We start from the raw sequence: 26445 nt of genomic DNA, 5'->3' as shown, positions 1-26445 counted from the left end.
GGGTGTCGCTGTGTGTCTGTTTCCTCTGAGTGCTGCTGGGAGATGTTTACGACAGCCTAGACACACCCCATTAATAATATTGCCGCTGAATATGCAGCCACTCACTGTTTACTTGTTTGTGTGTGTCTGTCTGTGTGTGTGTGTGTGTGTGTGTGTGTGTGCATAGGTACTCTACACAAGCTCAGTCAAGTGGGACAGAGCGTGTCTGAAGATCAAAATGAAGCCTCGCTGGCACAGGATTTAGATTTTGTTGCTGGGAGTGAGACGGTTGTCTGTCAGGCGGCTCACGTCTGGCAGGGAGTGAAGCCTTTCTCTCTTTGTGCTTTGTGTGTCTGTGTGTGTGTGTGTGTGTGTGTGGTGTGTGTGTGTATTTAAATCCAATGCAAAATTGCACCATTTGAAAAAACACGCCTCTTCTTAAAGGCTGTACTGACAAGTCATACTAATTATGTGTCCCTGAAACTTTTTCTTTATTAAAAGACATCAGCAACACATTTGATGATGACTGATGAATAATTTAAATTCTTTCATGTAAAAATGGGATAATACACCTTTTGCCAGTTTGACATTATTAAAATCAAACCATTTACCAAAAAATAATCAGACTTGTCAATTAAAATATATTTAGTTGCAAACAATCGTGTATCCCGTTGATTTATAGCACTTTTCACAGCACTAAATTGCAGCAAATTGCAGCAAATCATCTAGTCAACAAAATAATTATGTGTTTCATATTTTCAGCAGTAGAAAGCTACGAATAGGAAACTCATTCTTCATTGATAGAAATCAAAGGGAAAGAGCGAATGCTGCTTAATTCTTAAAACTCTAATTTGAAAGTCATGAGACATTGAAGCAGTTGGGATTTGTGTTTATAGAATAAGGAAGCACGTTGTTTTATGAACCTCTTGTCTGTCGGGTGTTTTGTGACTTGAAGTGCACGGGTGTGTCTGACTCAGTCGGTGTGGAGGGGGGGGGGGGGGGATTTGACTGACAGCTTCGGGGACTCGAGGCGTGTGATGGAATATGGGGATGTCTGGGGAAAATAAAACAAATGGCAAGTGGCTGCCCACTTGTGTTTCGGTATTTGACTGAGTGCTCTCAAGAAAAAGCCGGATGGAGACGGCTGATGACAGAGAAATGCTGCCTGTGTGCCGGAGAGGGGAAAAAACCAAACAAGAAAGAAGACAGCAGACGCACAGGGACAAAAAGAAATGGACTCGGGAGAGCAGCCAAGAGATAGAGAGCAGAATGAAGTGAAGCAGAAATTGAACAAAAGTGATGGGATGACAGAGATAAGCAGCAGACTAACTGAGGGAGAGACTAGCAGCAGCGGCGGGCGGTGGTGGTGGTGGTGGGAAAGAAATGACCGGGGTCAGGGGAGGGGGGTGGGAGGAGGAAGATGAGAGAGATGATGGAGATGATGGAGGGGAGCGGGAGGAAATGAGGAAGGGGGACGCAGGGCGGGAGGTAAATTCAGATGGTCTTCCTTATGTGGGAAGCAGAGTGTGACAGTTACTCCGTTCTCCGATTACGTCCATGCACGCCATCGGGGCTCGCACACCTTGACGGCCAACACATACACACACACACACACACACACACACACACACACACACACACTACACACACAGACACACAACACACACAGGAAGAGCTGCCAGGTGTGAGACAATCACACACGTACAAACAAATGCTGGCTGCGTATCTGATTGCAGTACAGATGAAATGAAACAACAACCCCAGGTGGTGTTGTATTGCAGTATATCTCCCGTGAGGGTCCTTTGACTCGGAGCCCAGGGGCACATTAGCTTCACCGACGGACCTGCAGACAGGGATTTGGACTCTAACGCAAAAACACAGATGCACTTATCAAAGTCCAGGCCGATGCTCAGCAGCGTTCCTCTCTTCATCTTCTGCAAAAAGACAGATGAATGTGTCGCTACTGAAATTAGAGCAATAAACAGCGGGTGGTTGGGGGGGGGGAAGAAAAGTCCTTAAATCTGTTTCTTAATTAAAAATATTATAGTTCTATAATTTTATTGCCGTAACTATAGCGTGTTTTACTGCGGTGTCTGGTCTCATTACTCCACAGACTGCTGCTGTTTTACTTTGCACAAGTAAATCCGAGGCAACAGCGGTCAAGTGACGATAAAACTTTTCCACAGATGAATATTTAATGTGTGATAATAATGATTTGGATTACAGCCTTCAGCTTAATTAAAAAATGTTTGTTTTTAATTTTTTTGAAGCTGTTAAATCTGTGTCTGCACCTGACGAGTTTTGTACCTCCAGTGTTTCCCGGAGCGTTTCATGAGCATCTTGTATGTTTTGCATGTAAACGATATCACTCTGCAGTATAACCAACACCTGCAGCTGTTAGTTGCATGTAGTGGAACAAATGTTGTGTTTTCCTCTTTAAAAGTTAGAGCTCTCGCGTAAAGGCAAGGAGCGTCATTACTTTGCTGCTCTGCCAAACTACGCTTGTAACTGCACACGTTTAAACTGAGCTGATCAACTACTGTTTTTTTTTTTTAAATCAACTCCACCTCAGTGTTTGTTTGTCAACAGGATTATGCAAAATAAAAAAATTGGTTGAAAAACAGGACATGGTCAGTTTAGCTGTTGATCCGCATCTAGAGATGTATTTTAATCACTTTCTTTAACTTTTAACTTTGTTTTGACGTTTTCACCGGATTCCGGGGGGAATCATTCATGGATCTTGATGGGTGGCTGTGGCTAAGGGGTAGAGTGGTCGTCCTCCAACCTGAAGGTCGGCAGTTCGATCCCCAGTCTGACCCATCTGCATGCTGAAGTGTCCATGGGCAAGATGCTGAACCTGAATGGCCCCCCCCATAGAATAACAAAGTGCTGCGAATAGATGCACTGTGTGAATGTGTGTGTGTGAATGGGTGAATGTAGAACTGTACTGTAAAGAGCTTTGAGTGGTCATCAAGACTAGAAAAGAGCTATATAAATACAAAACCATTTATCTTTGGGTAGATTTGGTGAATTGATATCAATGAGTGTGTTAAATTTGGTGCAGCTAACATTAAGGCAATGGTTGGGCCTTGGCAGACGTACTGTATGTGCTCTACTGCCATTCTAGTTATCACCTCAGCTAAGGAGGTTATGTTTTCACCCCTGTCCACTTGTTCATTCATTGGTATGAACAGATTTCCATGAAACCTGGTGGTAGGATGAGGTATTGATCAGGGAGGAAACCCATAAAATGTTGGGTGTGTGGATCCGGATCAGGGGGCGGATCCAGGATTTCTCTTTCACTCTCTTTAACGCTGCAAGATTTTCCACATTCTCTCTGTTCTCCCAAATAATAAATCATGGACCTTGATGGTAATAAGAAAAAAAATCAAGCCCTGTTATACTTGACATCCGTGAGTGTGTGAGATTTGCTGCAGCTTGATTTGAATGTAAGGGGACTGTTGGGCCTTGGCGGACGTCTGCGCTCCGCTGAGTGCAATTCTCTTTTCATTATGATTTCTTTCTTCACGGTCACGGCTGTGAAAACAAAATATAGCTCCAAATACACCCGGGGAAAAAGCTGCTTCGATAGCCACACACAACAAACAGCTGCACAGCTAAAGAGTGCACTCTGTACAAGGGAGAAAACTGACAACACCAGAACAGGATCCACACAGGAGCTGAGACGTCAGCATGTTATCCAGTTCCCATGCAGATGAAGGGAAAGTGAACTTTGTTTGGCCTCGCTGTGAAACCGGCTCTGTATCCGGAGGGGATGAGCGTGAAGTGAGCGAGGGGCCGAGGATCTGACTACGATAAGTGTTTCACCACTGACGGCTCCGCTGGGGAGGTCAGGGCAGGGGACCGGTAGGAAATCCAATTATTTTTTATGCCGTGTGGGTTTTTTTTGTTTTTTTTTTATGAATTCTTGAAGTGTGGCGACCAAAGAGATTGTATAGCTGGAAACGGTTTCTTCTTCTTCAAGGTATGTGTCATAAACCCCCCCTGTAGAAAACGGGATAAAAGGGAAAGTAGTGGGAAGTGTCATGTACCTCTTAAAGTTCCTCAGGCGAGCTTCATGGGAACCTGTCTGAAAAACGCTGACAAAGAATGACGTCTAACAAAATGAGAATTATCGAGTACTAAGATTTTTAAAAAGAAAGAAAAAGAAGAAGCCAGTAACATTGACTGGAGGTGACAGGGGGGAAGACGGGTGTGATGTACAGGTGAGAAAAAGGGAAAGACATATCTTCATGGCCTCGTGACATTTAGAGAAAGCATCACTTCTGACATTTCTACATTTAAATCTTGAGTTACGAGTTTCCTCAGAGCAGAATCTGAACCCCCACCCCCCCCTTCAAGGGGTTTTACATGGGTGATTTACGGACAGGATAACAAATCACCACCAGCCCGAGCACAGCCATGAGACTGCAACTAAATGAAATGTAACTGCCTGTTAGGAGCACAGTCAGGTAAAATATGAGCATATTCGCAGCCCATCCGCTGAAGGGGAGCCGAGAGAGGGGGGGGGGGGGGGAGTCAGACTTGATCCCTCGCCAGCTCGCCCTTGAGCCGGCATCAGGCAGCTTGATGTTAGGCAGGAAAAATGGCCCCCGATGGTGACAGATGGTTGGTGAGAATGTACCGATGTGCGCTCCAGACAGAACAGTTAGCGAGTCCGTGTTTCCAAGCGTTAGTCGAAGCTTAGGATCCCTCGCAAGGCTCCGAAGGGAAAAAGATGTTATCTCTGGAGGGACAGCAGGTCCTCGGCTATTCAGGGAGTTGATGGTTCAATCTGCCGCTCTGTCAAAGTCCATGGGCAAGACTGAACCTTTAAAAACTGAAGGGTATGTGATAGAGTAGCACGCCATTTTCCATTTCCTCAGGTTGACAACATCTTCCCCATAATCCACAGCTGCCACTAGTGTTTACATCCCTCGATCCTAGAGGGAGGAACAGACTTCTTATACCTAAAGCCAGAATCTGATCCACAGGAGTCTATGATCCATACCACAAGGGACACGTCCACCAGCTGTGCTTTGTTTCCCTACTATACCTCTACCAGGAAGAAGCCTGGGACACAGTGTATCTGCAGAGTATCTGCATCAGACTTTGCAGAAAACCTGGTTGATGCCGATTTCAAAATGAAGCCTGCAAAGCCATGAATCTGCTTTTCTTCCAGAAGGTATCTGCCCTTTGCTGAACTGCTTCCGGCAAATTACGATTTCTCCTGCCTTGGACACTTTCTGCTCCTCAGACACGGCTTGTGCTCTCACCTCTTTACCTACAGCTCGGCCATTTACATCTGTATGCGTCTTGTCTTTCAGGCTACGGCATCGGCCTGCCCCAGGGCTCCCCTCTGACCCGGAATGTGTCGGAGTTTGTGAGTCGCTACAAGTCTGAGGGATTCATGGACATGCTGCATGACAAATGGTATAAGGTCGTGCCCTGCGGGAAGAGAGTCTTTGCCGTCACCGAGGTAAGTCATCGGTTGGAGAGGGCGTTCGTGTACTGTGTGTGTAAAAAGCAAAAAGCCCCCCCCCCCCCCCCCCCCCCCCCCCCCTGCCTTTGTGCTCCTATAAATGAGTTTGCTCCCGGGACGCAGTCGGGATTGGCTGCCAGGCAGACAGTCAAAAACATGCAATCACATAAACTTAAACCCTTTCACTGACCTTTGCCAGACTTTAGAGACACGTAGCGTCTGGTTGTCGATACTTATTTGTGTCTCCTGTGGGCCACAACAGAGGGCTCTCGCTTTTCATTTTGCTCTTTTCAAAAGAAGTGCTATCTCCAGACAGAGCACGCCGTATCTATATCGCTTGTTTGTGAACAAACTAAACAAATCCCCGCGGCCATCCTCTTTTTAAATCCCACTTCAAAGTGGAATCGTACAGCAACACGCTGCAGCCGCTCAGGCCCTAAGTTTCTCCAAATGAAATGAAAAAAACCTTAACTTCTCCCTGCATCAGACAGTCATTAGCCGTCCATCCCATTTGAAGTCTTTAAGAGTGGGCTCACTCCCAACAATGTGGGCATTAGGAGCCCTCTGGATTGGGAGCAAAAGGAGGTCAGTGTTGTCGCTGATGAATTTGTCCAGTCAGCATGGGGCTAATTGCCATCGGAGGCAGTGCCGAAATGAGCCGGATGGAGGAAACACGATTAGAGAGCGGTGGAAAAGCTCGGCCGCCTCCTCCGGGCCCGGCACAGCCTCGCATGAGATAGAGGTTTGTGGGAGAGAGGACGTGTGCAAAACCAAATGGGAGCAAACTGCTCTTCAATTAACCATCAGCTATTTTTATCAGCCTCTTACTGGCTGCTGTTTCTTTCCATTGAACAGTTTCTCTATTACCCCCCCCCCCCCCCCCCCCCCCCTTCACTTCATCTCTTTCTGCCCACTCCCTCTCTCTCTCTCTCTCTCTCTCTCTCTCCCCTGCTTTACCTCTCCACGTCCCTTTCTTCTCAAACATGTCTTTCAACACTGTTGCCCTTGCTCCTGTAAGAAAGAAAAAAAAATCCCATTATTGTGAGCTTACACAATCCGAATATCAATTCCATAATCACAAAAAGAGCCTTAAATGGTGATTGTGTAGATACGACTCATCAATCTCAGCATTTTCCTCTGTCAGTGGAAGTCTTTATTAATCTGTGTCACTCTCCCACCTCGCTGTGTGTGTCTCTGTGTGTGTGTGTGTGTGTGTGTGTGTGTCACCCCTCAGACTCTTCAGATGGGGATCCAGCACTTCTCAGGCCTGTTTGTGTTGCTGTGTATTGGGGTGGTCGGAGCCCTGCTGACGTTGGCCGGCGAGCACACCTTCTATCACCTGGTCATCCCTCGCCTCCGCCGCACAAACACACTGATGTACTGGCTGCACACAAGCCAGGTGAGTACAACACATGCTGTGTGTGTGTGTGTGTGCTGATGTACACACACTCACAAACACACTCTTTCTCTTCCACAGTTGCAAAGGATCTCATGCTTGCAAACACAGACCTGGGAATATTGTGAAGTGAGCTGTAACTCTTGTAGTGTGTGTGTGTGTATGTGTGTGTGTGTGTGTGTGTTTGCACTCAGCATGCTGCTGTTGGTGAGACGTCCTCACCCCCTGTAGTTGGCTCTTTTCTTGCAGTTGACTTACGCCCTCTACTGTAGGGAAATCATAACAGTCCTGATTGAGACTAATATCTTCCCTGAGACTGAATCATATTTTGTTTTCAAGTAGTAATTGAGTTTAAATACATTTTTACACACTCAACGATTAACGATAATGAAGAACTTGAATTATCCTGTGAGAGAATTGGATCGTTTAGGACAGCCGACACCAGAGGATTCACAAAATGAGAATTTAAAGGTCATATTTTGCTTTTATTATGAAACTCCAGCCTTTACCAACTGAGGCGCCAGAGGCATTATTTGAGAGTGGAAAAATGGAACGAGCCCCGTGAACATGAAGACTGCTCACATTTGTTTTCTGTATCATTCTAAAAAGGGCAAAAACACTCCTATAGGCCGCCTCCAGCATTCATCACAAAACCAGCTGTCTGAGGAGAAGGACATCTGAGTTAGTCCGCCCAGATGAATCCTATCTGCAGCAAAAGACAAAAGCTTAGAGATCCCTAATAACTTGGTTTTAAGATGTTCTCTTAACCTAAGCACCCGGGTAGCTGAATCAAAAAGGGTTTAAGCCACCGATACTTTAACCTCCTCGAAAGTCTGAGCGGAACGGCGTCTCTTGTTGAATTTCAATCGTTAGATTAAATTATTCAAAGGAGCACGACAGCCGGATCTGTGAGGAATAGCTGTCGCAGATGTTCTGCAGAGTAACGGCTCTCAGAAATTCAGATTCATCGTCTTCGCTGGTTTATCTCGGGGATAGCGAAGTGATTACAATTTGTCATTTAGCTCGTTTATTAATCTGGAGATTGCTTATGTTGTTTTTTTATTCTCTCTCTTCCTTCTCCACTTGCAGAAGATCCACCGAGCCCTCCACACCACGTACGAGGATGTCGGGAAGGAGCTGACCGGCCACGACCAAAAGTAAAGAAAATGATTGACTTAATATTAGAATATAGAGTTGAATACATCAATGTTGCTTATTTACCTGTGACAACTACAGGTGCATCTCCCAGGCCTCCAGATCTAAATGTTCAACAGGTGGAATCAGACTTAACACACTTGCAGATTTTATTTCACTTTTACGACTTGATAAACAACATTACTTTTTAAGATGGAGGCACTGGCAGCTTTATTGCTGATCTAAAGCAGAATTGCATGTAGTAAAAGTTATGCAAGTGACATTAACGTGATTAAATCAGATAGTTTGCCTCACGCTGCACTTGATAAAGTCTCAAATGGTAACTAGACTGTCACTCAGGCAGCGCTGCCTCGGCAAATAATCAACAAACAGACCAATACATAATCTCCTCATATTTATATATATAGAATATACATTTAACAGTTTTTGCATATTGCTTACAGATGCTTGTGATCTTCCTCTTTCACCAGCCCGTCCTCATGCATCTCAGAGAACTGCACCCTTCACCGGAAACTCCATCAGCCTCCTCCCCCATCTCCCCCCACATCCCTCCCCGCCTCCACCACAGCCGGGGACACCACCAACTCCTCGCCATCCCACGAGCCGAAGGAGAAGCGTGTGCACTTCGACCTGGAGACCCTGCACAGCTACCGCCTGCGCACGCACACGGCCTCGGTGCGCGGCAGGCCCGGGATGGTCGGCCGCCCCGGCCTCGGCCTCGGAGGGTTCGGGCTGGGCCACCTCGGGGGGTTTGGCTCCCCGCCACAGATTAGCCTCCACATCAACGGGGGCCCCGTCTCAGCACTGGCGTCCACAGGCCTGGTTCTCACGCCCCTGGGCGGCAGGCCCGGTCAGACCAGCCTGTGGGAGGGGGAGCTCCAGGAGCTGCAGGGGAAGATCGAGATATTCCGCACCCAGCTGAGGGAGGCTCTGGCCCGGAGAGCAGAGATCCAGACCAGCCTGGATCGGGAGAGGAGCGGACTGGTGCGCAGGGACACCAGTCTGGAGAGGGAGAAGGACAGACAGAGGACACAAACTATTAACACGGACAGAAGTAGCAGCACTCAGTCCAAACTCCCTGAGAGAGACAGGACCAGCCAACTGCAGACCCTGAATAATCAAACAGGAAGGGCCAACCAATCAGCGGGGCCCGGGACCCTGGAGCACGGGAGGAGCAGCCAATTGAACACAGTCAACAGTTTGGAAAGAGGGAGACCCAACCAGTTGCGCTCCGTCAACACTTTGACGGGGGAAAGGACCGTCCAGTCACGCAGCTCCACCAGTTTGGAGCGAAGTCGAGTCAACCAGTCAGGTGCTGGGAACGTAGCTGTCCAATCACGGAACACCTCCAGCCTGGACAGGCAGAAGGCTAACCTATCACGCACTATGAACACTTTGGAGAGGACAAAAGCCAACCAATCCGGTGTGAGCAGTGGAACTTGATTGTCCCAGTAGGAGATTACAACAGGGACCAGTGCAGATGCATAACCGCGGGAAGATGGCGTCTGAGGGGATGCTGGCTGAAAACTTTCAATAAGTCACCCAACGCCACTGGGGGGGGGTGCTTGCTGAAGAATTACGATATATGTTAACTGACACCATTACTTACTGTCACCTAATAATTTTTCCACAAGAGTTATTTCCATTCTCAGTTCAAACGACGACTAAAACCAACTTTAACTGCAATTTAAGAGCTGATTTAAAAAAAAAAAAATGTCTGCATCATCCATGAAATCATAAATAATACGTTTAATTTTGTTAAGTGAAAAGCAAGACGACGTCCAGGGCCAAGAGCACAGAGGGATTCAAGTTTGCCAAATTTGAGAAATGCACCGGAAACATCCACTTGTCAGCGGCGGGAGATAAAGTTAAATATGCAACAAAAAAAAGAGAGAGATGTGGTAATATTCCCAAAAATGTGAATGATAAAAGAAAAGTGAGGGGAGAGCGACTCTGTCCTGAAGCAATCTGCTCCATGATGCCCCCCCCCCCCTCCCCAAAAAGCCTTTTGTGTGTTAATACCTCGTAACCTTCGTCCCATTGTGAGTACAAGGCCCAAAATACACGTTTTGTCCACGTCTCCATAAGTCCATCCCATCCGTCTCTTTTTCTGAAACATGGCGAAAATTGAAAAAAGGATGTCTTGCAAACTGAGCTGCTGCCAAACCAGTGCTTTGAGATGGTAATGTCCCTGTGATTTGATGGGTTCCACATGAGAAAAGGGACTCGGGGGCAGGTTTGACAGGAGGCTTCAGATTTATTTTTTGGTTTTACCCAAATACACGTCATGATTGGTTTTACTCAGTCTGAAAACGGTCTCTGTGGCTCGGAAAGAAACTTTTAAGTTTTAGATGACAGTGAAAGGGTTTTGGAGGCTGCACAACTTTACACAAAAAAAAAGGAAAGGCATTAAAACAGGGGTTGTGGAGGGTTAGGGAGAATCTAATGAAAAGAGCGCCACTGGGAAATGTAAGATCCGTCGTATTTGGCCTTTGACCCCTGCATCAGACAAAGGGGTCCGGGGTATCTCCGCATCTACCGCTTCACTTTTCAACTTTTGTTCCGTCTCCTGTGAGGCCAAAACTTTCCAGTGTAGGTCGTCTTTGAGGGGAATCGCGACTAAACCATCCCCGTCCTCATTACTGGTTATATTAATTTTTAATGTGCCCATCACTGGCTGCAGCGCCGAGGGTGATTGTTGTGTACGTGTGGGTCAGTATTTAAACGTGTTTCCGTTATTCAAGCTGCTGCAGTGTCTGTGGGGAAAGAGGAACTTTTTTTATCTATTTCCGAATTTAAAAAAGTTGTGTTTATGTGTCGTGGCTCCGGCCGGTCGACAAAAGAAGTGGCATCAATCAGGATTTAATTTCAAACACCTCATGCAGCTCTGGCAACATTATTTTCCACTCAGCGCCCGTAACGTGCATGAAATCAAACAAATCAAACTATTACAGTTTTCTAGCTCCGTGCATTTCTGGGTGAGGTCTCTGATTCGTTTTTTCTTTTCCTGTAATTATGAATCATTAAAGTAGATGGACACCTTTTTCATTGTTTACACTTGGCAGAGTGGAGGCTGCACTCCGACTCAGTTACTCTGTCCAACCACCAGGGGGAGCTGCATCCCTGCTTCCCGCGGATATGGACGCTGCAAGTGTTTCTGGATCCAGCGACAATAAAATAAGTTTAAGCAACTTGACTTTTTTGTGGAAACGAGGAAGCTGCTCTTTGTTCCTGCTGTTCTCCTGCAGCTTTAAACGGACCTGGGTTCTGACGTCACTCCTGCTCCATTGATGGAAATCTCACCTGCTGGATTAACGATGCTTCAAACATGGTCTGAGCTACAGACACGCTCATCACTGACACTAAAACACTTACTGATGTCTATTTCAACGTTTCAAACTTTGCTGTGGTGTGACGTGATCGTGTTCACATGCCATGGTGTCTACGAGAAAGAACAAAAAAAAGAAAAGAAGATATTTTAGAAATTTATTGAGAAAGAACTTGTGGTACTGGATATTTAAAGAAATAATTTTAAAATTTACCCCTTATAGAGAAAAAAAATGTATCAGCATATTATTGAAATTTTATCTTAAATGATCATTCTCATGTTTTGAAATAAACATTTATATACTTATTTACTTGCATTATCTCCTTTTGAGTGGAATCTTGTTATCTGAAAGCACAGAGGGAAAAGAAAGGTAACTTTAATTAATTTATATTATCAGTCTGAGCCCCATAGACATGAATCCACTCATTTCATTGCCTGCATACGTGGTAATGAAATCAAAAGTTGTTTTAAATGTTTCTTTTTACAGATGACGTTTCAATCAAAGTTTTTCAGGACGTTTTTTTAATGACAGAAACAAGCGTGGAAACAGTAAAGCGCCCAAACTGACATTGTAAAAGTTATTTTGAGAAGATTAAGTTTTAAAAAAATGATCAAGCATCTTGAACAAACAGACAGAGGGTCGACCATGTCTGAGAAACAGAGCATCGGGATCAACTCAAGCTTGTGGACCTGCTGCGCTTTGATTGACAACAAGCGACAGTCGTAGCAGGTCCTCATGTTACATGAGACATAAATCTCAATTGTTTCAATATGCAATAGTTCACAGATCCGATCAGTTAATAACAGAAACACTGAAGCTCCTCTGTCATTGATTTGCTGCAGGATTTGCATAAGAAAGGATTAAAGTAATATTGGTGTGACACAAATGTTTCCGCATTCTCGTGAAGTTAAATCTCTATATTTTATTGCCCTGATGCTTGAATTTATGCAGAATTATGCAGCATGGATTTAAGGATATATTTGTCCCTCTTCAAAAAAACACACCTCCTCCCACCTGCTACTTGTTAATGACGTTAACTCGCCTTTATAAAAGTGTGAGAATGAGCTGCTGCTCTGTTTATCAGATCATCACAGGGGCAGGTTGAGATGCATTTAGAAGGAAACTGACTATTTCTGTCACTAGAGCTTTTAACTTGTGTTTTGGGGGCTTTTACGTGACTGTTTTTATCAAGCCCTAACCCTAACCCTAACCCAAGTGCAGGAGACACTTCATTCATGTCTGTGTTGATATCACTGCTTCATATTGATCATTCTCACTCCTGCTCTTACAAAACTGGACAGTGCCATCAAACATTGCTGCGAAGTGAAATCCATCCTGCAAACCTAAGTGCATCCGTGTGTTTGTGTTGAATGAGTAAATCCACACCTACTGCAACACCCACTGTGTTGCCATGGAGCGCCAAGCCAGTTCATCTGTGTTGGAATTGTGGATGATTATTTTTAATCTTACTGTTCAATCATTCACATTATTTTTTTGTATTTTTTAAAGGTTTGATGAGATCAGAAGCTCCTATATTGATCCCCACGGGTCAGATTCAGTTTGACACAGCAGCAGAAGAAAAAGCAGCACAAGGGGAAACAGGGAATAGAATAAGAATAGAAACTGAATCCAACTGAATAAAAATACCATTTGTATAATAGTATAAAATACAAACTAGACTTCTTTGACACTTGTGTAATACTCTGTAGGGGACAGGGAGCCAAGTGGAGAGAGCAGTGTGGGTGTAAAACGTCCCTCGGGTCAGAAATTAAGTGGAAGATGGTGGCACGACACCTCGAGCTGTGAACGACCCAAGTGACTTTTCTAAGAAATGTCAGCCACTCGAGGAGTTGGTTTAAGCTGCACTCCACCCGAGTGTATAATGGGGCGTTCAAGTCGTCGTGTAATTACTGCTTTCAGCCACAGAGAGGCACTTGAACCTGCGTGTGCAGAAGACAGCTGCTGAAAGGGAACGACTTCACATCATGGACATTTTACTGAGGAGAATCTACAACTTTGGATGCAAGTCATGTAGTGTGTACGTGTGTGAACGTCTGTGTGTGTGTGTCTGTGTGTGTGTGTGTGCGTGTGCGAGGGCCCACCCATGTACATTCACCCCGTCAGTCACACTCCAGTCCCCCCATGAAGAGGTGCCCTAGATAACATAGCAGAGTAAATCACAGTTACACGTTTAGTCCATATTGATTTGAGGGTCTTGGATTTCACATTAGCGGGGGGGGGAATGTTTTCTCGGCCACGTTATTACAGTAACATTAATACTCTTTTAAAATACCGTCTACTATCGAGCACTGGAAGCTGAGAGCTCGTACGGAACCTGACCCTTTGCGGAGGGGGGGGTGGGGGGGGGGGGTTTGAGACGTGATGCCACAGAGGACGAGTCGTGGGTGTGGTGGAGAGCTGCAGCAGCGTTCTGATGATTTAGTGCCGCTGCATCGACCAGACTGTATAAAATGAGGATAATCTCACGGCCATAAAGACGATCAATGATCAGTCTCTGCACTCGCACGTGGCCGGATCCTCCTCGTTGTGATAAAACAAACGATGGGCTCTTTTGTCAGGTGTCTTCAGAGCCCTGTGGGCAAAAATCAATCCGTTCTCAGAAGTGTGCGTCCTCTCATACACCGAGGGTCGAATCTGTCGATATCTAAATGAACATGTGTGATGCATGTGCTCATACGTGCACTGCTTGTAGGGAATGTGTGTTCCAACCCCTGCGTTAGCCGTGCAAACACGCCTGTGTGGGTGTCTGGCATGTGCACACGCAGACGTGTGTGTGTAACTGCATGGAAGCAGTGGGCCTCTTAGCTGGAGACGAAGTAATTGGGTCACATGTGTGAACGGCAGTCGAGAAGGATTTTAATCAAACTTAAGAATCCCCAATGTGCATCGCCCCTGGCTAACAATTACCATCCAGTGGGGCTGCAGCTAGCACAGCTCAACTCCGAGTCAGAGAATTGGTGATTTCTGCAGCTCGCAGGTGTATGAGGACGGTGGTGACCAGTCTCACCAGTGGAGGGTGAGTGTGGGTCTGTGGGAGGCACAAAGGAGCGTTCAGCCACCTCCACCTCCACGTCGTCTCTCCCTCCCTTTGTCTCGTAGGTAAATAGGAGGCGAGCACTGTGAATGATGAGTTTATTAGCTCCTGCCAGCTGTGACCAACCCTTGGGTATTATTGGCTGGGTGGCTCTCTCTCTGTGTGTGTGTGTGTGTGTGTGTGTGTGTGTGTGTGTGTCTGTGTGTGATGTTGTCATGGTGGGGGCTGCTGGCAGGAGCGAGGAGGGGAGCAGGAGGGCCGCAGGGGGGGGGAGGGAGTCTGAGACGAGGGAGTACCCCATGAGAACCAGAGAAATTCCCTGGCAACCGCAGACGGGATCAACACTAAATGAGGAGCACCCCCCCCCCCCCCCCCCCCACCCCCCACCCCCTCTCTCCTCCTTCATTCATCCAGCACTGAGCAACAACACAGAGCCAAATGACCGAGGCTGAGAACCACCGTGGGGCTGGGTGGTGAGGAAGGTGTGTGTGGGGGGGGTGCTCCTGTTTGCAAATATCTGAATAAGAATAACTTCACTTGTATAGGATCTTTCCCAACACAGTAACAATCTGTTAAAGATGAAGTTAAAGATGAAGAGTTGGAGATCACACATAATTAGAGCACAAATACAGAAATGAATAAAGTACTACAGATGAGAAAAGAGTGAAATCAAGATAACAAATGAAATAGTTGGTATCCAGGTAGCATACAGATGTGGGTCACCTCAAATTAGGGCCTTTTTGATTTAAGGTTAAATCTGGATCTGAGCCTCAAGTGACCCATGAGGCCAATGGTGAATATGGCCCATATGGAAAAAACGAACTAATTCAGGGAGCCTTTGGTTGATGTGCGGTGTTGCTATAGTTTACTTCAGTCCCAGATCCGGCAAACAGCAGCCAGGTGCCATCATTCCATATGGTGTGTGGGATGTGGGCCATGTCTGGGCCAGATTTGCTTTGTGGGTATAAGACCAGAACTAGGAGAAAGGACACTTCTCAAAGAAAAATAGGATAAGGAGTTGACAGAGCTCCTCAGGGAGGCTTTTCCAAGGAGAGGGAACCCTGACAGGAGAGTGTACAACCAAGTCCTGCTTCTTTGAACCTTGTAAAACCAAAGCACACAGATCTGAACATGGAGGATGAGCGTGTCCCTGAACGCATCTCTCCCTCTCTCTCTCTCAGCATCAATGGCTGTTAACTGGCTGTTTAAGTCCAGATCTAAACTCCATTAAGAATTGATAACCGTGGGAGCAGAAGATATGGATCTCTGACCGAGAACATCTCCAGCAACACCACAGGGGCGCGCACATGTGCAACCGCGTCCACACTCACACACACACACACACACACACACACACTCTCTCTCTCTTGATGCTAATTGTCGCAGTGTCATGAGTCAGTGCGTGTAAGGACCGCTACAATAACACGTGCATGTGTTCGAGCCCCAGCACCAGGGCGTGGATCCAGAGGCATCGCCGTGCACGGACGCCTGCCACACCCTTATGGAGTAAACAAAGACTGGGGGGGGGACATCTCCCTGCTCCATCCCCCGGATCAGATGCTCAAACAAACCGATCTGCTGGTGTTTACAGGAGCCTGATCTGAGCCCGATATTATAATTACACTGGAAATTGGCTCATGCTTATAGATGAGATCTTATCTCCGAATCCGCCCCCTCGCTTTTACGCACACATGCGCACCAGGGCCGATTTTTAACTCCACAGCACCAATACGCACGAACCCCCCCACCCCTGCCCCTTTGTCTCGGCTGCTTCTCAGCGCTGCCCCCGAAAGAGGGATTCAGCAGCAGGGGAAAGCAAAAGGGGAGAGGTACGGAGCAGACTGTCTCCTCCCCCAACCACAGGCGGACACACACTCTCTCTCTCCTCCCCCTGTTAACCCCCTCCTCCACACACCCCTTCCGTGCGCCTTTGTGTGTGTGTGCGCGCGCCGAGGAGCTGACTGCGTACCCGAAAACCGTGTGACGGAAAGCCTTGCATAGGAAATAAGCTGCTGCTTCTTCTTCTCCTTTTTTCTTTAAAGAATTTCGTCTGATCCTGGTTCCATGTTCTGGAGGAGACAGGAGAACCCGCAGGTGCCAGATAAAACAGGAGGAACCGGCTGGACAGCAGGTGAATTTCACTTCCTCCAAAAAGCCTGGGAATAGGAAGGAGAGGACCCCGCACATTGCCACCATCAGCAACCTCCTCTCTCCTGCTCTCTCCATCCCTGCACCTCCTCTGTGGGTCTCCCCACTTCCTCCCTCATCCCTCCCCAGCATCCCTTTCCTCACTGATCCCAGAAATACCCTCACACCGCAGCGCATCCCTCACATAACGGGGTGCGATCTTTTTGGATTTGTCGGGGTGACTTTACCAGGGGACGCGCCGGAGATGGATTAAAACCAAACACCAAAAAAAGCTAAACGTTTTGGGGGGGTGGACGGTGCACCGCAAAACTGGAGCAGCACGCACGACCACGCCGGGGGGGAAGGGGGCGACGGGACTCGGTGAATTCACGGAGCCCCCGGGACAGAGGTGAGTGCTCACGGAGGCTCGGCCGGTGGTTGGGTGCCCTCCCTCCCCGCATGCAACCCTCCCCATCCCCGGCAGCAGCAGCGCACTGCTCTCCTGGAGCTGTGAGAAATCAGCACATGGTCTTCACGCTTTCCATAATTGATGATCTCATATACGCACTCAATGGTTTGTGCTGGGGACGGAAACACAGCGATGCTGGGGAGACTGGTTGGAAACGTGGGCTGTGTCTGTGGGATGGATCAGGGTCCTGAGCAAACAGCAGTTAAAGCACATTATCAATTTCAAGGGTTTTCAGCTCCATAATGGGAGGTGTGTGTTAACCCTCCTCCACATATGTTCCTTTCTGTCTCTGAGGCTGCTCGGGGCCTTGCAGCGTGTGTGTGTGTGTGTGTGTGTGTGTGTGTCTGTGTGTGTGTGTGTGTGTATGTGGCTTTTGCATCAGCCGGTAACTTTCTTCCTGGATTTATGAGTTGACGAATGGATCATCTGCACATTTAGATTTTATGTTCTGCTCGGGAATTCATATTCAAGTTAACATTTGTGAACCAGGGGTCTTTAAAAAAAGATCTGTTTTGGATTCTGATGCTTGGTCAGTGGCCTCTTGGGAAACAACATGGGTCCTGCTTTGTGTCAGCACATAGCACAATAGCCTATCTCATTCTATACTAAACTATACATTTTGTTGGTGCGGAGGCAAACATTAGTGGAATCAATCTTTTAGGAAAATGTGTTGGCAATTGATTTCCTTCAACTTAGCTAGAATAGCACTTTAAGACACAGGCTCTTGAAATGTAATTAGCCCAGAAAGAGATTTGGCTTTTTTCGTAAAAATGTTTAACCCTTAAAGTTCAAACATGCTTCAACCACTCATCTGATGATTTCCCCATTTAATGTATTGTTTTTTTGATGTTTTTCAAATGTAGAAAACCATAATTCTCACCAATACGAAGGTTAATGTCTTTATCTTAGACACACTTCCTTGAATGGCACCATGACATGCTGTGTTCCAAATGTCATGTCCAAAAGAACAAGCATAATACAAATATGAACCCTTAGGTTAAAACATGATAGCTTCTAACAATGTTTTACATTTTCAAATAATTCCTAATCAATAAATTTTCATTTATAGATGCTACTTAAATATAAAAAGATGAGAAAAGTAGATCAATCCCAAGATATCAACTTTTCCATCACATACCAAAACAGAAAAGCAGCAAATACTCACATTTACAGCAACTGAAACTGGGTCATATTTGGCTGATTAATTGATAAATCCGGCCTCATACTGTGCACAAGTTTGTCTGTATGTCCAACACAATAAATAGTTCTGTGACATTCAGTAAAAACTACACGTCTATGGTACGTCTCTATTAGTCCTTGTCTCTGACTCCTGGTGGTCACTGACTCTTGTGTCTCCCTCACCGTCTCTCAGACTGACAGATGGATTCTGTCCTCCGCAGGCGATACAACCCACATCACACATGCACACACAGATGAGACAAACAAACTGCTCAGACTACACACACACGTGCATAAACACTCTTGAGGGTTGAAATCTCAAGCAGACGACAGCTCGGCGGACGCACACACACAAACACACACACACATACACACAAACACACACACACATATACACGACGTGGCCCAGAGGATAAATGCTGGTGCAATAGATAAACAAGCCCCTTTCTTTCTTCCTTCAAGAGGCTCATTGTGTGTGTTTGTGTGTGTGTGTGTGTGTTTGTGTGTGTTGGGGTGAGGTTTAAATGCTGACTGGAGTGGGTCATTGAGAACAAGCAGCTGGGAGAGTGAGACCCAGGACCCATCATCTTCCTAAGCTGCTTTCAGCCACACTGGCATCCATCCATCCCAGTATCCTCTACCACCACTGCTGCCCCCAGCCCCACCCCCAACCCACCACACATTCACACACATTCACACACACACACACACACAAACACGCATGAGCCTCACTTTTCCACTTTTCCGTTCGCTCTATCGTTCTTCTTGGTTGTGTCTTTGATCTACACTTATCTTGTCGCTGGTCCTCTCCTCTCCATTTCCACAAGTCATGGAAATTACACTGTGGACGTCTTTGATACCCGGTGCCTCGGGGTCAGGGCCTCTTATCTGGGAGACGCTGAGAGACGGAGACAGAAGGGAGGATGGGGATGGAGAAGGGGGGAAAGGAAGGAAGGAAGGAAGGAAGGTGGGGTAAGGTAGGAAAAGCAGAGACAGGGATTTGTAGTGAAGATAAAGAGAGGTGTCAGGAAGAGGCCTGCAGTGAGATGGAGAAATAAGTAAAGCTAAATAAAAATGGAGTAAAAAAAAAACACAGTAAAGCAGAGAGACCGAAGTGGAGAGAATTGAAAAATGACAGAGTCGGAAAAGGCTAAATGCAGCTCGACGGCTTTCTGCCAATTACTTTCTATATGGATAATATTTTTGGGGTATTGAAGCTTCAGATAAGCAGATTTTGTGTCTCACATTCAATCTGCTTTATTGTGGCCAATCGGGTGCCAAAGATAGAGGGAAGTTGCAAATAGAAGACAGTCACGGGGACCAAGAGCTCTCCAGCGTAACCAATTCTAAATCCTGTAAATAATTTGAGTTGAGACTGGGACTCGAGGTGGAGCAGGTTTCACTGCCATGTTTCAGACACAGACAGCCCCGAGGCTCTCCAGCAGAACCGCATGCTTCTGCAGTTTGCATTAAAGTCGATATTGACCCGACAACAGAAAACCAATACACACCCGAGTTGGAGATTCGCCGAAGGAGGGAAGAATAGAATCCTACACGAGAAGTGAGGGTAGATAGATAGATGGAGGGAAGATGGAGCGATGCATGGGGAAAGGGATGATGAGTAAAATGGGACATGAAGAGGTAGAGAGTGTGAGATTGGGAGAGAGCGGGAGAGGAGTGAGACGGGTGGAAGACAGAGATCCAGCGATAGGAGGACAGGCAGAGATGGGGAGCGGTGAATATTTAACTCTGTTTAGTTTTCCATCTGGGCCCTTGGCTCCTTCTCTCCTCAGGCCTTCTGATCGCCTGCAGGTCAGTGATGACAGGAGACGTCTCCCTGTGTGTGTCTGTGTGTGTGTGTGTGTGTTTTTGGAGATTTCACCATCCCTCTCTTTTCAACACAGTACCTATAATAACCTTTAATCACCTTGTGTGCGTGTGTATTTGCACAGGAGGAAATCAGGGTTATTAAATGTTCATGTGCAGAATTATGGGTCCAATCATCGCCGGTGTGTGTCTGTGTATGTGTGGTTATGGATCAACTAATAAAACACTTCATTACCGAGCAACACTTCAAATGAAATTGCTCATAATTCACTTTAACGCAAGGTCTCATTAGTCAAACGAATTCATTTTAATATGCGCAGTATTCAAAAAATACCTTTCAGCCTTCAGCGGCAGCCTTTGAAAACTTTCTGAACCCGTCTCTTTCAAACGCATCCAGGCCTGGCAGAAGTTTCCACACACTTTTTTTTTTTTAATGCCTTCTGGAAACCCATGAAAGTGCAGAAAGTGTCCTCACTGGCTTGTCTCTGCAATCTGTCGTCCCAACAGGCTGCGACTGGTCCCACCCCAAGATGACGTCTCCGAAAAACAAAGCCAAGAAGAGGCCGCCGAAAGACAGCATGACGCTGCTGCCGTGCTTTTATTTTGTAGAGGTATGTGTCCATTGGATTTATTGATGAGTCACCTTTTTATATATATAGATATACTCTAAGTATATATATTGATTCACTACATTAACTGACTCGCCAGATAAATTACTCGTTTTATAGACTCTGAACAGCAGAGTTTTGTGTTGATTGTATCTGGTTGTGTTGACCTCTACTAAAAGCAGTTTGTTGTCTTCAGGAAATATTATGGTGTCATCACTTTCTGTGTGTGTGAGTGTATATTTGAGGGTGTGTGTATTAGTTATTGTGATAAGAGATGAGATAAAGCAGTGGGTGACTCACTCCTTTCCAAGCAAATATCAATGCTGGTCTCAAATGTCCTTGATGTGTCTCTCTCTGTGTGTGTGTGTGTGTCTGTGTGTGTGTGTAGCTTCCCATCGTGCTGTCCTCCTTGGTGTCCTTGTACTTCCTGGAGCTGACAGATGTGTTGTCTCCGGCGATGGTGGGCTTCCGCTGCCATGACCGCGACCTGTCCATGCCCTACATGGAGACCGGGGACGAGCTCATCCCGCTGCTGATGCTGCTGAGTTTGGCCTTCGCTGGTCCCGCGGCCTCCGTGAGTCCGTCACTCGTCCTGAAGGGTTGTTGGGTTTCATACTGAAGGGAGTCACGTGCACTGGGATAGTTCCAGTGTTGGTTCCATAGACCAATTTGTCCTTGTTATTAAGACTCAGACAAAATCATGGCTCTCATAAATCTGCAGATTAGACAGATAATGTCTATAAAGGTACAACAGACTGTCATTTGGGCGGTGTGGCCTAGGGGGTAGAGTGGTCGTTCTCCAACAAGAGGTTGCTGGTTAAATCCCCACTCTTCCCCATCTGCATGCCGAAGTGCCCTTGGCAAGATACTGAACCCCTCATAAATGTTGAGCTTACTTATTGTAAGTCGCTTTGGACAAAAGCATCAGCCAAATGACATATAATGTAATGTAATTTGTTAACTTTCACTGTTGCAAAGACACAAATAACCAGTCACCTTCTACTTAGCCAAAGAAAATAAATGCATTATACACAAATTCCAGCATGTAGAGAAATCTTCCAAAAGCAAGAACAGAAACTTAAATCATCATCCCTGGTAAAGAGATTGTTCATCGAGTTTAATAATTCCACAAATACACACAACATCCTTTAATTGTTAGTTTTAAAGGTTATTCTGGCAAAACAATTTGTTGTTATTTACCTATTTTAGCAGAATATTCATTTTCATTTTGACTCACATTTCTCGATACCTAATGAATGTGAAGCGTAATATCTGCTCTTATGATTCCTCTGTTTTGGTCTCATCCACTCCTGAGAAATGTAATTTCATTTTGACTAGTCTCTAGGATTTTCGGCTCTAGTGAGTCACCACCGAGTCCCCAACGTTCCCACTTGAACAAATGCCACTGCTGGAAATTACACAGACATTTCAGACAGAACCAACAGAACACGGAGCTGCACAAAGCCTATAAAGCTTGCTGAGTAATAACTCCCCCTGGATTTGTCACTGAGCAGCGCTTGATCCGTCCTTCATGCAGAAATTATTTAACGGGAACAACATCTTCTCATTTTGGAGAGTCGGATAAAATCGTACAACAGAGGATCAGCGGGGCTCATGTGGTTCTGGGTTTTATTCGGGGGTGCTGTCGAGGTTTATGAGTTCTACGTCACATGGAAACACACACACACACACACAGATCACACACAAAAACGTTACACAGCATCCAGGACCCTCACAAAGCAAATTCAATCTCCCCTCGAGAAAGGCGGGGAATCGATGGACACATTGATAAATACACACCTGGACATTCCAATACACACCATGGAACACACCACGGTCCCCCCCCCCCCCCCCACAGTCAATACACACACACTCATCCATCAGCAGCATGGAAAGCAGCAGACCTCTCCAACACTCATCTATCACCCTGATTGGAAGTGATCACTATTCGATAGCAGCCGCGCCTGCATTCTCTCGCCCAGTTTCTCTCTCGCTGTAGATCAGCGTCACAGAAGTAGAAATCTGACAGAGCACTTTCCCCCCCCCCCTTCTCCTCTCCGTCCACTTTCTATTTCAGTTTCTTTGTTCTTCTTTTATATTTTCCTCTTCTGCATTTTCAGGTGGCAGCATTTCAGACACTGGGCTCATTCCCACTCTGTTTCTCTCTCTCTCTCTCTCTCTCTCTCTCTCTCTCTCCTCCTCCTTCTATAGATCATGATGGGGGAGGGACTGATGTACTGTATGCAATCCAAGCTGAAAACTTGTCCCAAGTCAGAGAGCAGCATCAACGCTGGAGGCTGCAGCTTCAACTCCTTCCTACGCAGGACTGTGCGCTTTGTCGGTATGTGCAACTTTTCTTTTTTGTTGGGGGGGGGGGGGGGGGGGGGGTCACTGTCACAGTCGGATCTACAGCATCGAACAGGGCACAGGGTTGGTGGTGGATGCAGAAGGGACTCATTTTGCTTTATTTCTCCATTGACCCTTATTTGGTTGGTGATAAGTAACCGTCTGAAACTGCATTTAAATATCACACTATCAAAAACACTGTGTTTAAGTTCATAGGCAAATTGAAAATGTGTTTTTATCAAGTATATTTTAGTTTTTAATGTTTTTCCATTTCATGTCCTTAGCAGGAAGTAGTGTATTGTTTTTACATTGTTTAGATAAAGCAACCATTTATCATAATTTGTTATAAATGACGTCATTACACGATGACAGTATAAAATAAGCGCAAACCCCTCCAGGGATGTGATCAGTGTCCAAACAACTAAAATGAATTATGCATGGTGCTACTGGGATTACAGCGTCAATGTAAGATGGTGGAAAAGATATTTTCTTATGGTATATTTTTGTTTTAACTAATGAAAACCTGTTTTTAAAATGCAAATCGGTTTTTACGCTCAGACAAATGATTCCCCTTCACCGGCTGTGCCCCCAAACTTTGATCCTCTTTAAAGTGGGGAAATAAGCTAATTACATGTATTAAATGAAGGGTGACTTAAAACGAGCACGATATATAATTCTTCACGGGAAAATACCCCGAGGCAGACTTTGAGCTTTGAAGTGAAAAGAAGGTAATTAATTCACCTTGCCAGATTTCACTGAAACTTCATAATGGAACCAAGTCGCGGCTCCTGGTGTCACTTCGGGTTGACTGCCGGTGTTCACTCAGACGAGCAGCTTGATCTGAGGAAACCACCGGGGGCTTTCAGTGTGTTTACCATCTCTCCCTCTCTCTGCATCTGTCTCCCTCTCTCCCTCTCTCCCTCTCTCAATCTGTCTCCCTCTCTCCCTCTCTCCCTCTCTCCCTATCTCCCTCTCTCAATCTGTCTCCCTCTCTCCCTCACTCCCTCTCTCCCTCTCTCAATCTGTCTCCCTCTCTCCCTCTCTCCCTCTCTCAATCTGTCTCCCTCTCTCCCTCTCTCCCTCTCTCCCTATTTCCCTCCCTATCTCCCTCTCTCAATCTGTCTCCCTCTCTCCCTCTCTCCCTTTCTCCCTCTCTCAATCTGTCTCCCTCTCTCCCTCTCTCCCTGTCTCTCTATCTCTCTCCCTCAACCCCTCTCTCCATCTCTCCCTCTCTCAATCTGTCTCCCTATCTCCCTCTCTCAATCTGTCTCCCTATCTCCCTCTCTCTCTCTCTCTCTCTCTCTCTCCCTCTCTCTCCCTCACTCCCTCTCTCCCTCTCTCCCTCTCTCAATCTGTCTCTCTCTCTCTGCCTCTCTCCCTCTCTCCCTCTCTCCCTCTCTCAATCTGTCTCCCTCTCTCTGCCTCTCTCCCTCTCTCCCTGTCTCTCTCTCTCTCTCTCTCTCTCTCTCTCCCTGTCTCTCTCTCTCTCTCTCTCTCTCGGTGCATGCTGGGAGTGTGGTGCGTGAGCGAGTGTCGGAGCGAGTGCGATTTTCGTTTCTCACTTTCTATTTGTTTGTAGTTAATGTTATATTTTTTTCAATCACATATCACATTAGAGTCACAGTAGTTTATTTTCTGGTGGTTTGGGCGTTTGGTGGTGTGGGTGTTTTTCACTTCACCAGCGTCTTGCTGGTGTCGTGGCAGCGGCCATGGTCGGCTGTAATTTTAAATCACTTACACGCAAACACGGGGTTAGGGTATGTGTGAGTTTCCCCTGCAGTGTAGAGAGCATCGGGCTCGCTGTGGGGGAGAAGGTCGGTCACAGCTGCGTGGTGTCGGCCGCTCGGATGAACAGCGCCGTGGTCGTGTTCCTGGACCGCGTGGAGAAGGTGAACTCTGTGGTCGAGACAGGTATCACCGTGAACGGCTGTTTTGTACAGGTACTGCCTTTGTCTCAACCCGCTACCAAGGTGGTCCTGTCCAATGTCCCTCCGTTCATCACCGATGAGTTTCTCAGTAGAGAGCTGTCCAGACATGGGAAGGTAGCGTCCCCCATAAGGAAGTTGTTGTCTGGATGTAAGTCTCCGTTACTGAAACACGTAGTGTCCCACCGCAGACAGTTGTATATGATACTTAACAACCGGAACGAGGAGCTCAACCTCCGCTTCCATGTTAAAGTAGATGATTACGACTACGTGATTTTCGCCACTTCATCGGTGATGAAGTGCTTCGGGTGCGGCGAGGAGGGACACACGGTGAGAGCCTGTCCGAAGCAGAGTGACCCGCCTCCGCCCGGTCCTGGTGCGGCTGCGAGCGCTGGGGCCCCCGCTGCTCCTCCGGTACCGGAGCGACGGACCCCCTTTGCCCGGCGGGCTGCGCCCGCCGGGCCGACCGGCCCCCCTGGGGGGGTCGGTAGAGCACGCTGCGGTGCCGGCCGGCCCCCCCGGGGTGCCGGTGGATCGCGCCGCGGTGCCGGTCGGCCCCCCCGGGGAGCCGGCCGCCACGGGGCCGACCCCCGTGTCCGAGCGGCCGATAGCAGCTCCACGGGTTTCTCCGCCGACATCTCCACGGAGAGGCGCGGCTGTGACCGAGCCAACACAAGGGGTGAGTTTAGTTAATACACCGGGTGTCGGGGGGGATGTGGTGGGTGAGGGTGTTGTGGGTGAAGGTGTTGTGGGTGAAGGTGTTGTGGGCGAAGTAGAGAAAAAGGAGGTGGGAGGTAAAGGGGAAGAAGAGGATGGTGCAGGTAACAAACAGGTGGAGGAGGAGACAGGTGGAGAAAAAAGCGTTGAGAAGGATGGAGGGGACAGTCAAAGAAAAGGAGGAGAAGCAGTTGAGGGCAGGATGGTGTGGAGTGAACAGGTGGAGGAGGAGGAGATGGAGGAAGAAACAGTAAAAGCTAAACAAACAGTAAAACGCAGGAGGTCAACCAGGACAGTTTTAAATGAAGCAAGGAGCAATAAAGTACAAGTGGACAGTGATGTGAGTGAGTGTGAGGGTGTGTCTGACAGCAGCGACTTTCCGCCTTTTAACAGCAGCCAAAAAAAGAAAATCCTTACTGTAGATAAATTTAAATCGTTTTTACACCAAACAAAAAATCAACAACTCAAACTTGAGGAGCACTTCCCAGATCTCGGTCTTTTTATTTCCTCGGCCAGACTCCACATGAGTCAGAGGGAGGAGTCTGGCCTCACAGACCAGGAAGTTTTTAGAATAAAAAAACTTGTGCTCAGAGCAAAGAGACAACTGAGCAGTGATGGAAAGGACAGCAATGGTTGTATTAATTAATTTATTGTTTTCTGTTTTTGTTTCTAACATTTTAAACAACATGGATGTTTTTAAAGTTGGGGTTTTAAACGTGAACGGTGCAAGAGATCAAAAGAAAAGAACCTGTATTTATGAAACTATGAAAATGAAAAAAATTGAAGTCATGTTTTTACAAGAAACTCATAGTGATTTTAATAATGAGTCTGACTGGAGGAGGGAGTGGGGA

General features: G+C 46.7%; 2 protein-coding genes across 2 annotated transcripts in view; both read left to right on the top strand.

Moving 5' to 3' along the window:
- Positions 1 to 11536, top strand: part of grin3ba (glutamate receptor, ionotropic, N-methyl-D-aspartate 3Ba) — a 74331-nt gene extending 62795 nt beyond the window's left edge. The window contains exons 9-12 of the mRNA XM_053435401.1: positions 5307 to 5458; positions 6696 to 6860; positions 7947 to 8014; positions 8483 to 11536. Of these exons, the coding sequence (XP_053291376.1) occupies positions 5307 to 5458; positions 6696 to 6860; positions 7947 to 8014; positions 8483 to 9455 (1358 nt within the window). The 3' untranslated portion in view covers positions 9456 to 11536. The remainder of the gene's footprint in view (positions 1 to 5306; positions 5459 to 6695; positions 6861 to 7946; positions 8015 to 8482) is intronic.
- Positions 11537 to 20509: 8973 nt separating this feature from the next.
- The window catches only part of LOC128451028 (uncharacterized), a 9262-nt gene continuing 3326 nt past the window's right edge, over positions 20510 to 26445 (top strand). The window contains exons 1-5 of the mRNA XM_053434801.1: positions 20510 to 20609; positions 20995 to 21180; positions 22818 to 22947; positions 24738 to 25556; positions 25636 to 25709. Of these exons, the coding sequence (XP_053290776.1) occupies positions 20529 to 20609; positions 20995 to 21180; positions 22818 to 22947; positions 24738 to 25556; positions 25636 to 25709 (1290 nt within the window). The 5' untranslated portion in view covers positions 20510 to 20528. The remainder of the gene's footprint in view (positions 20610 to 20994; positions 21181 to 22817; positions 22948 to 24737; positions 25557 to 25635; positions 25710 to 26445) is intronic.

This window comes from Pleuronectes platessa, chromosome 11 (assembly GCF_947347685.1).
Source record: "Pleuronectes platessa chromosome 11, fPlePla1.1, whole genome shotgun sequence".
Lineage (NCBI taxonomy): Eukaryota > Metazoa > Chordata > Actinopteri > Pleuronectiformes > Pleuronectidae > Pleuronectes > Pleuronectes platessa.
The sequence above is the reverse complement of the archived record's forward strand: the minus strand, read 5'-3'. Positions and strand labels throughout refer to the sequence as shown.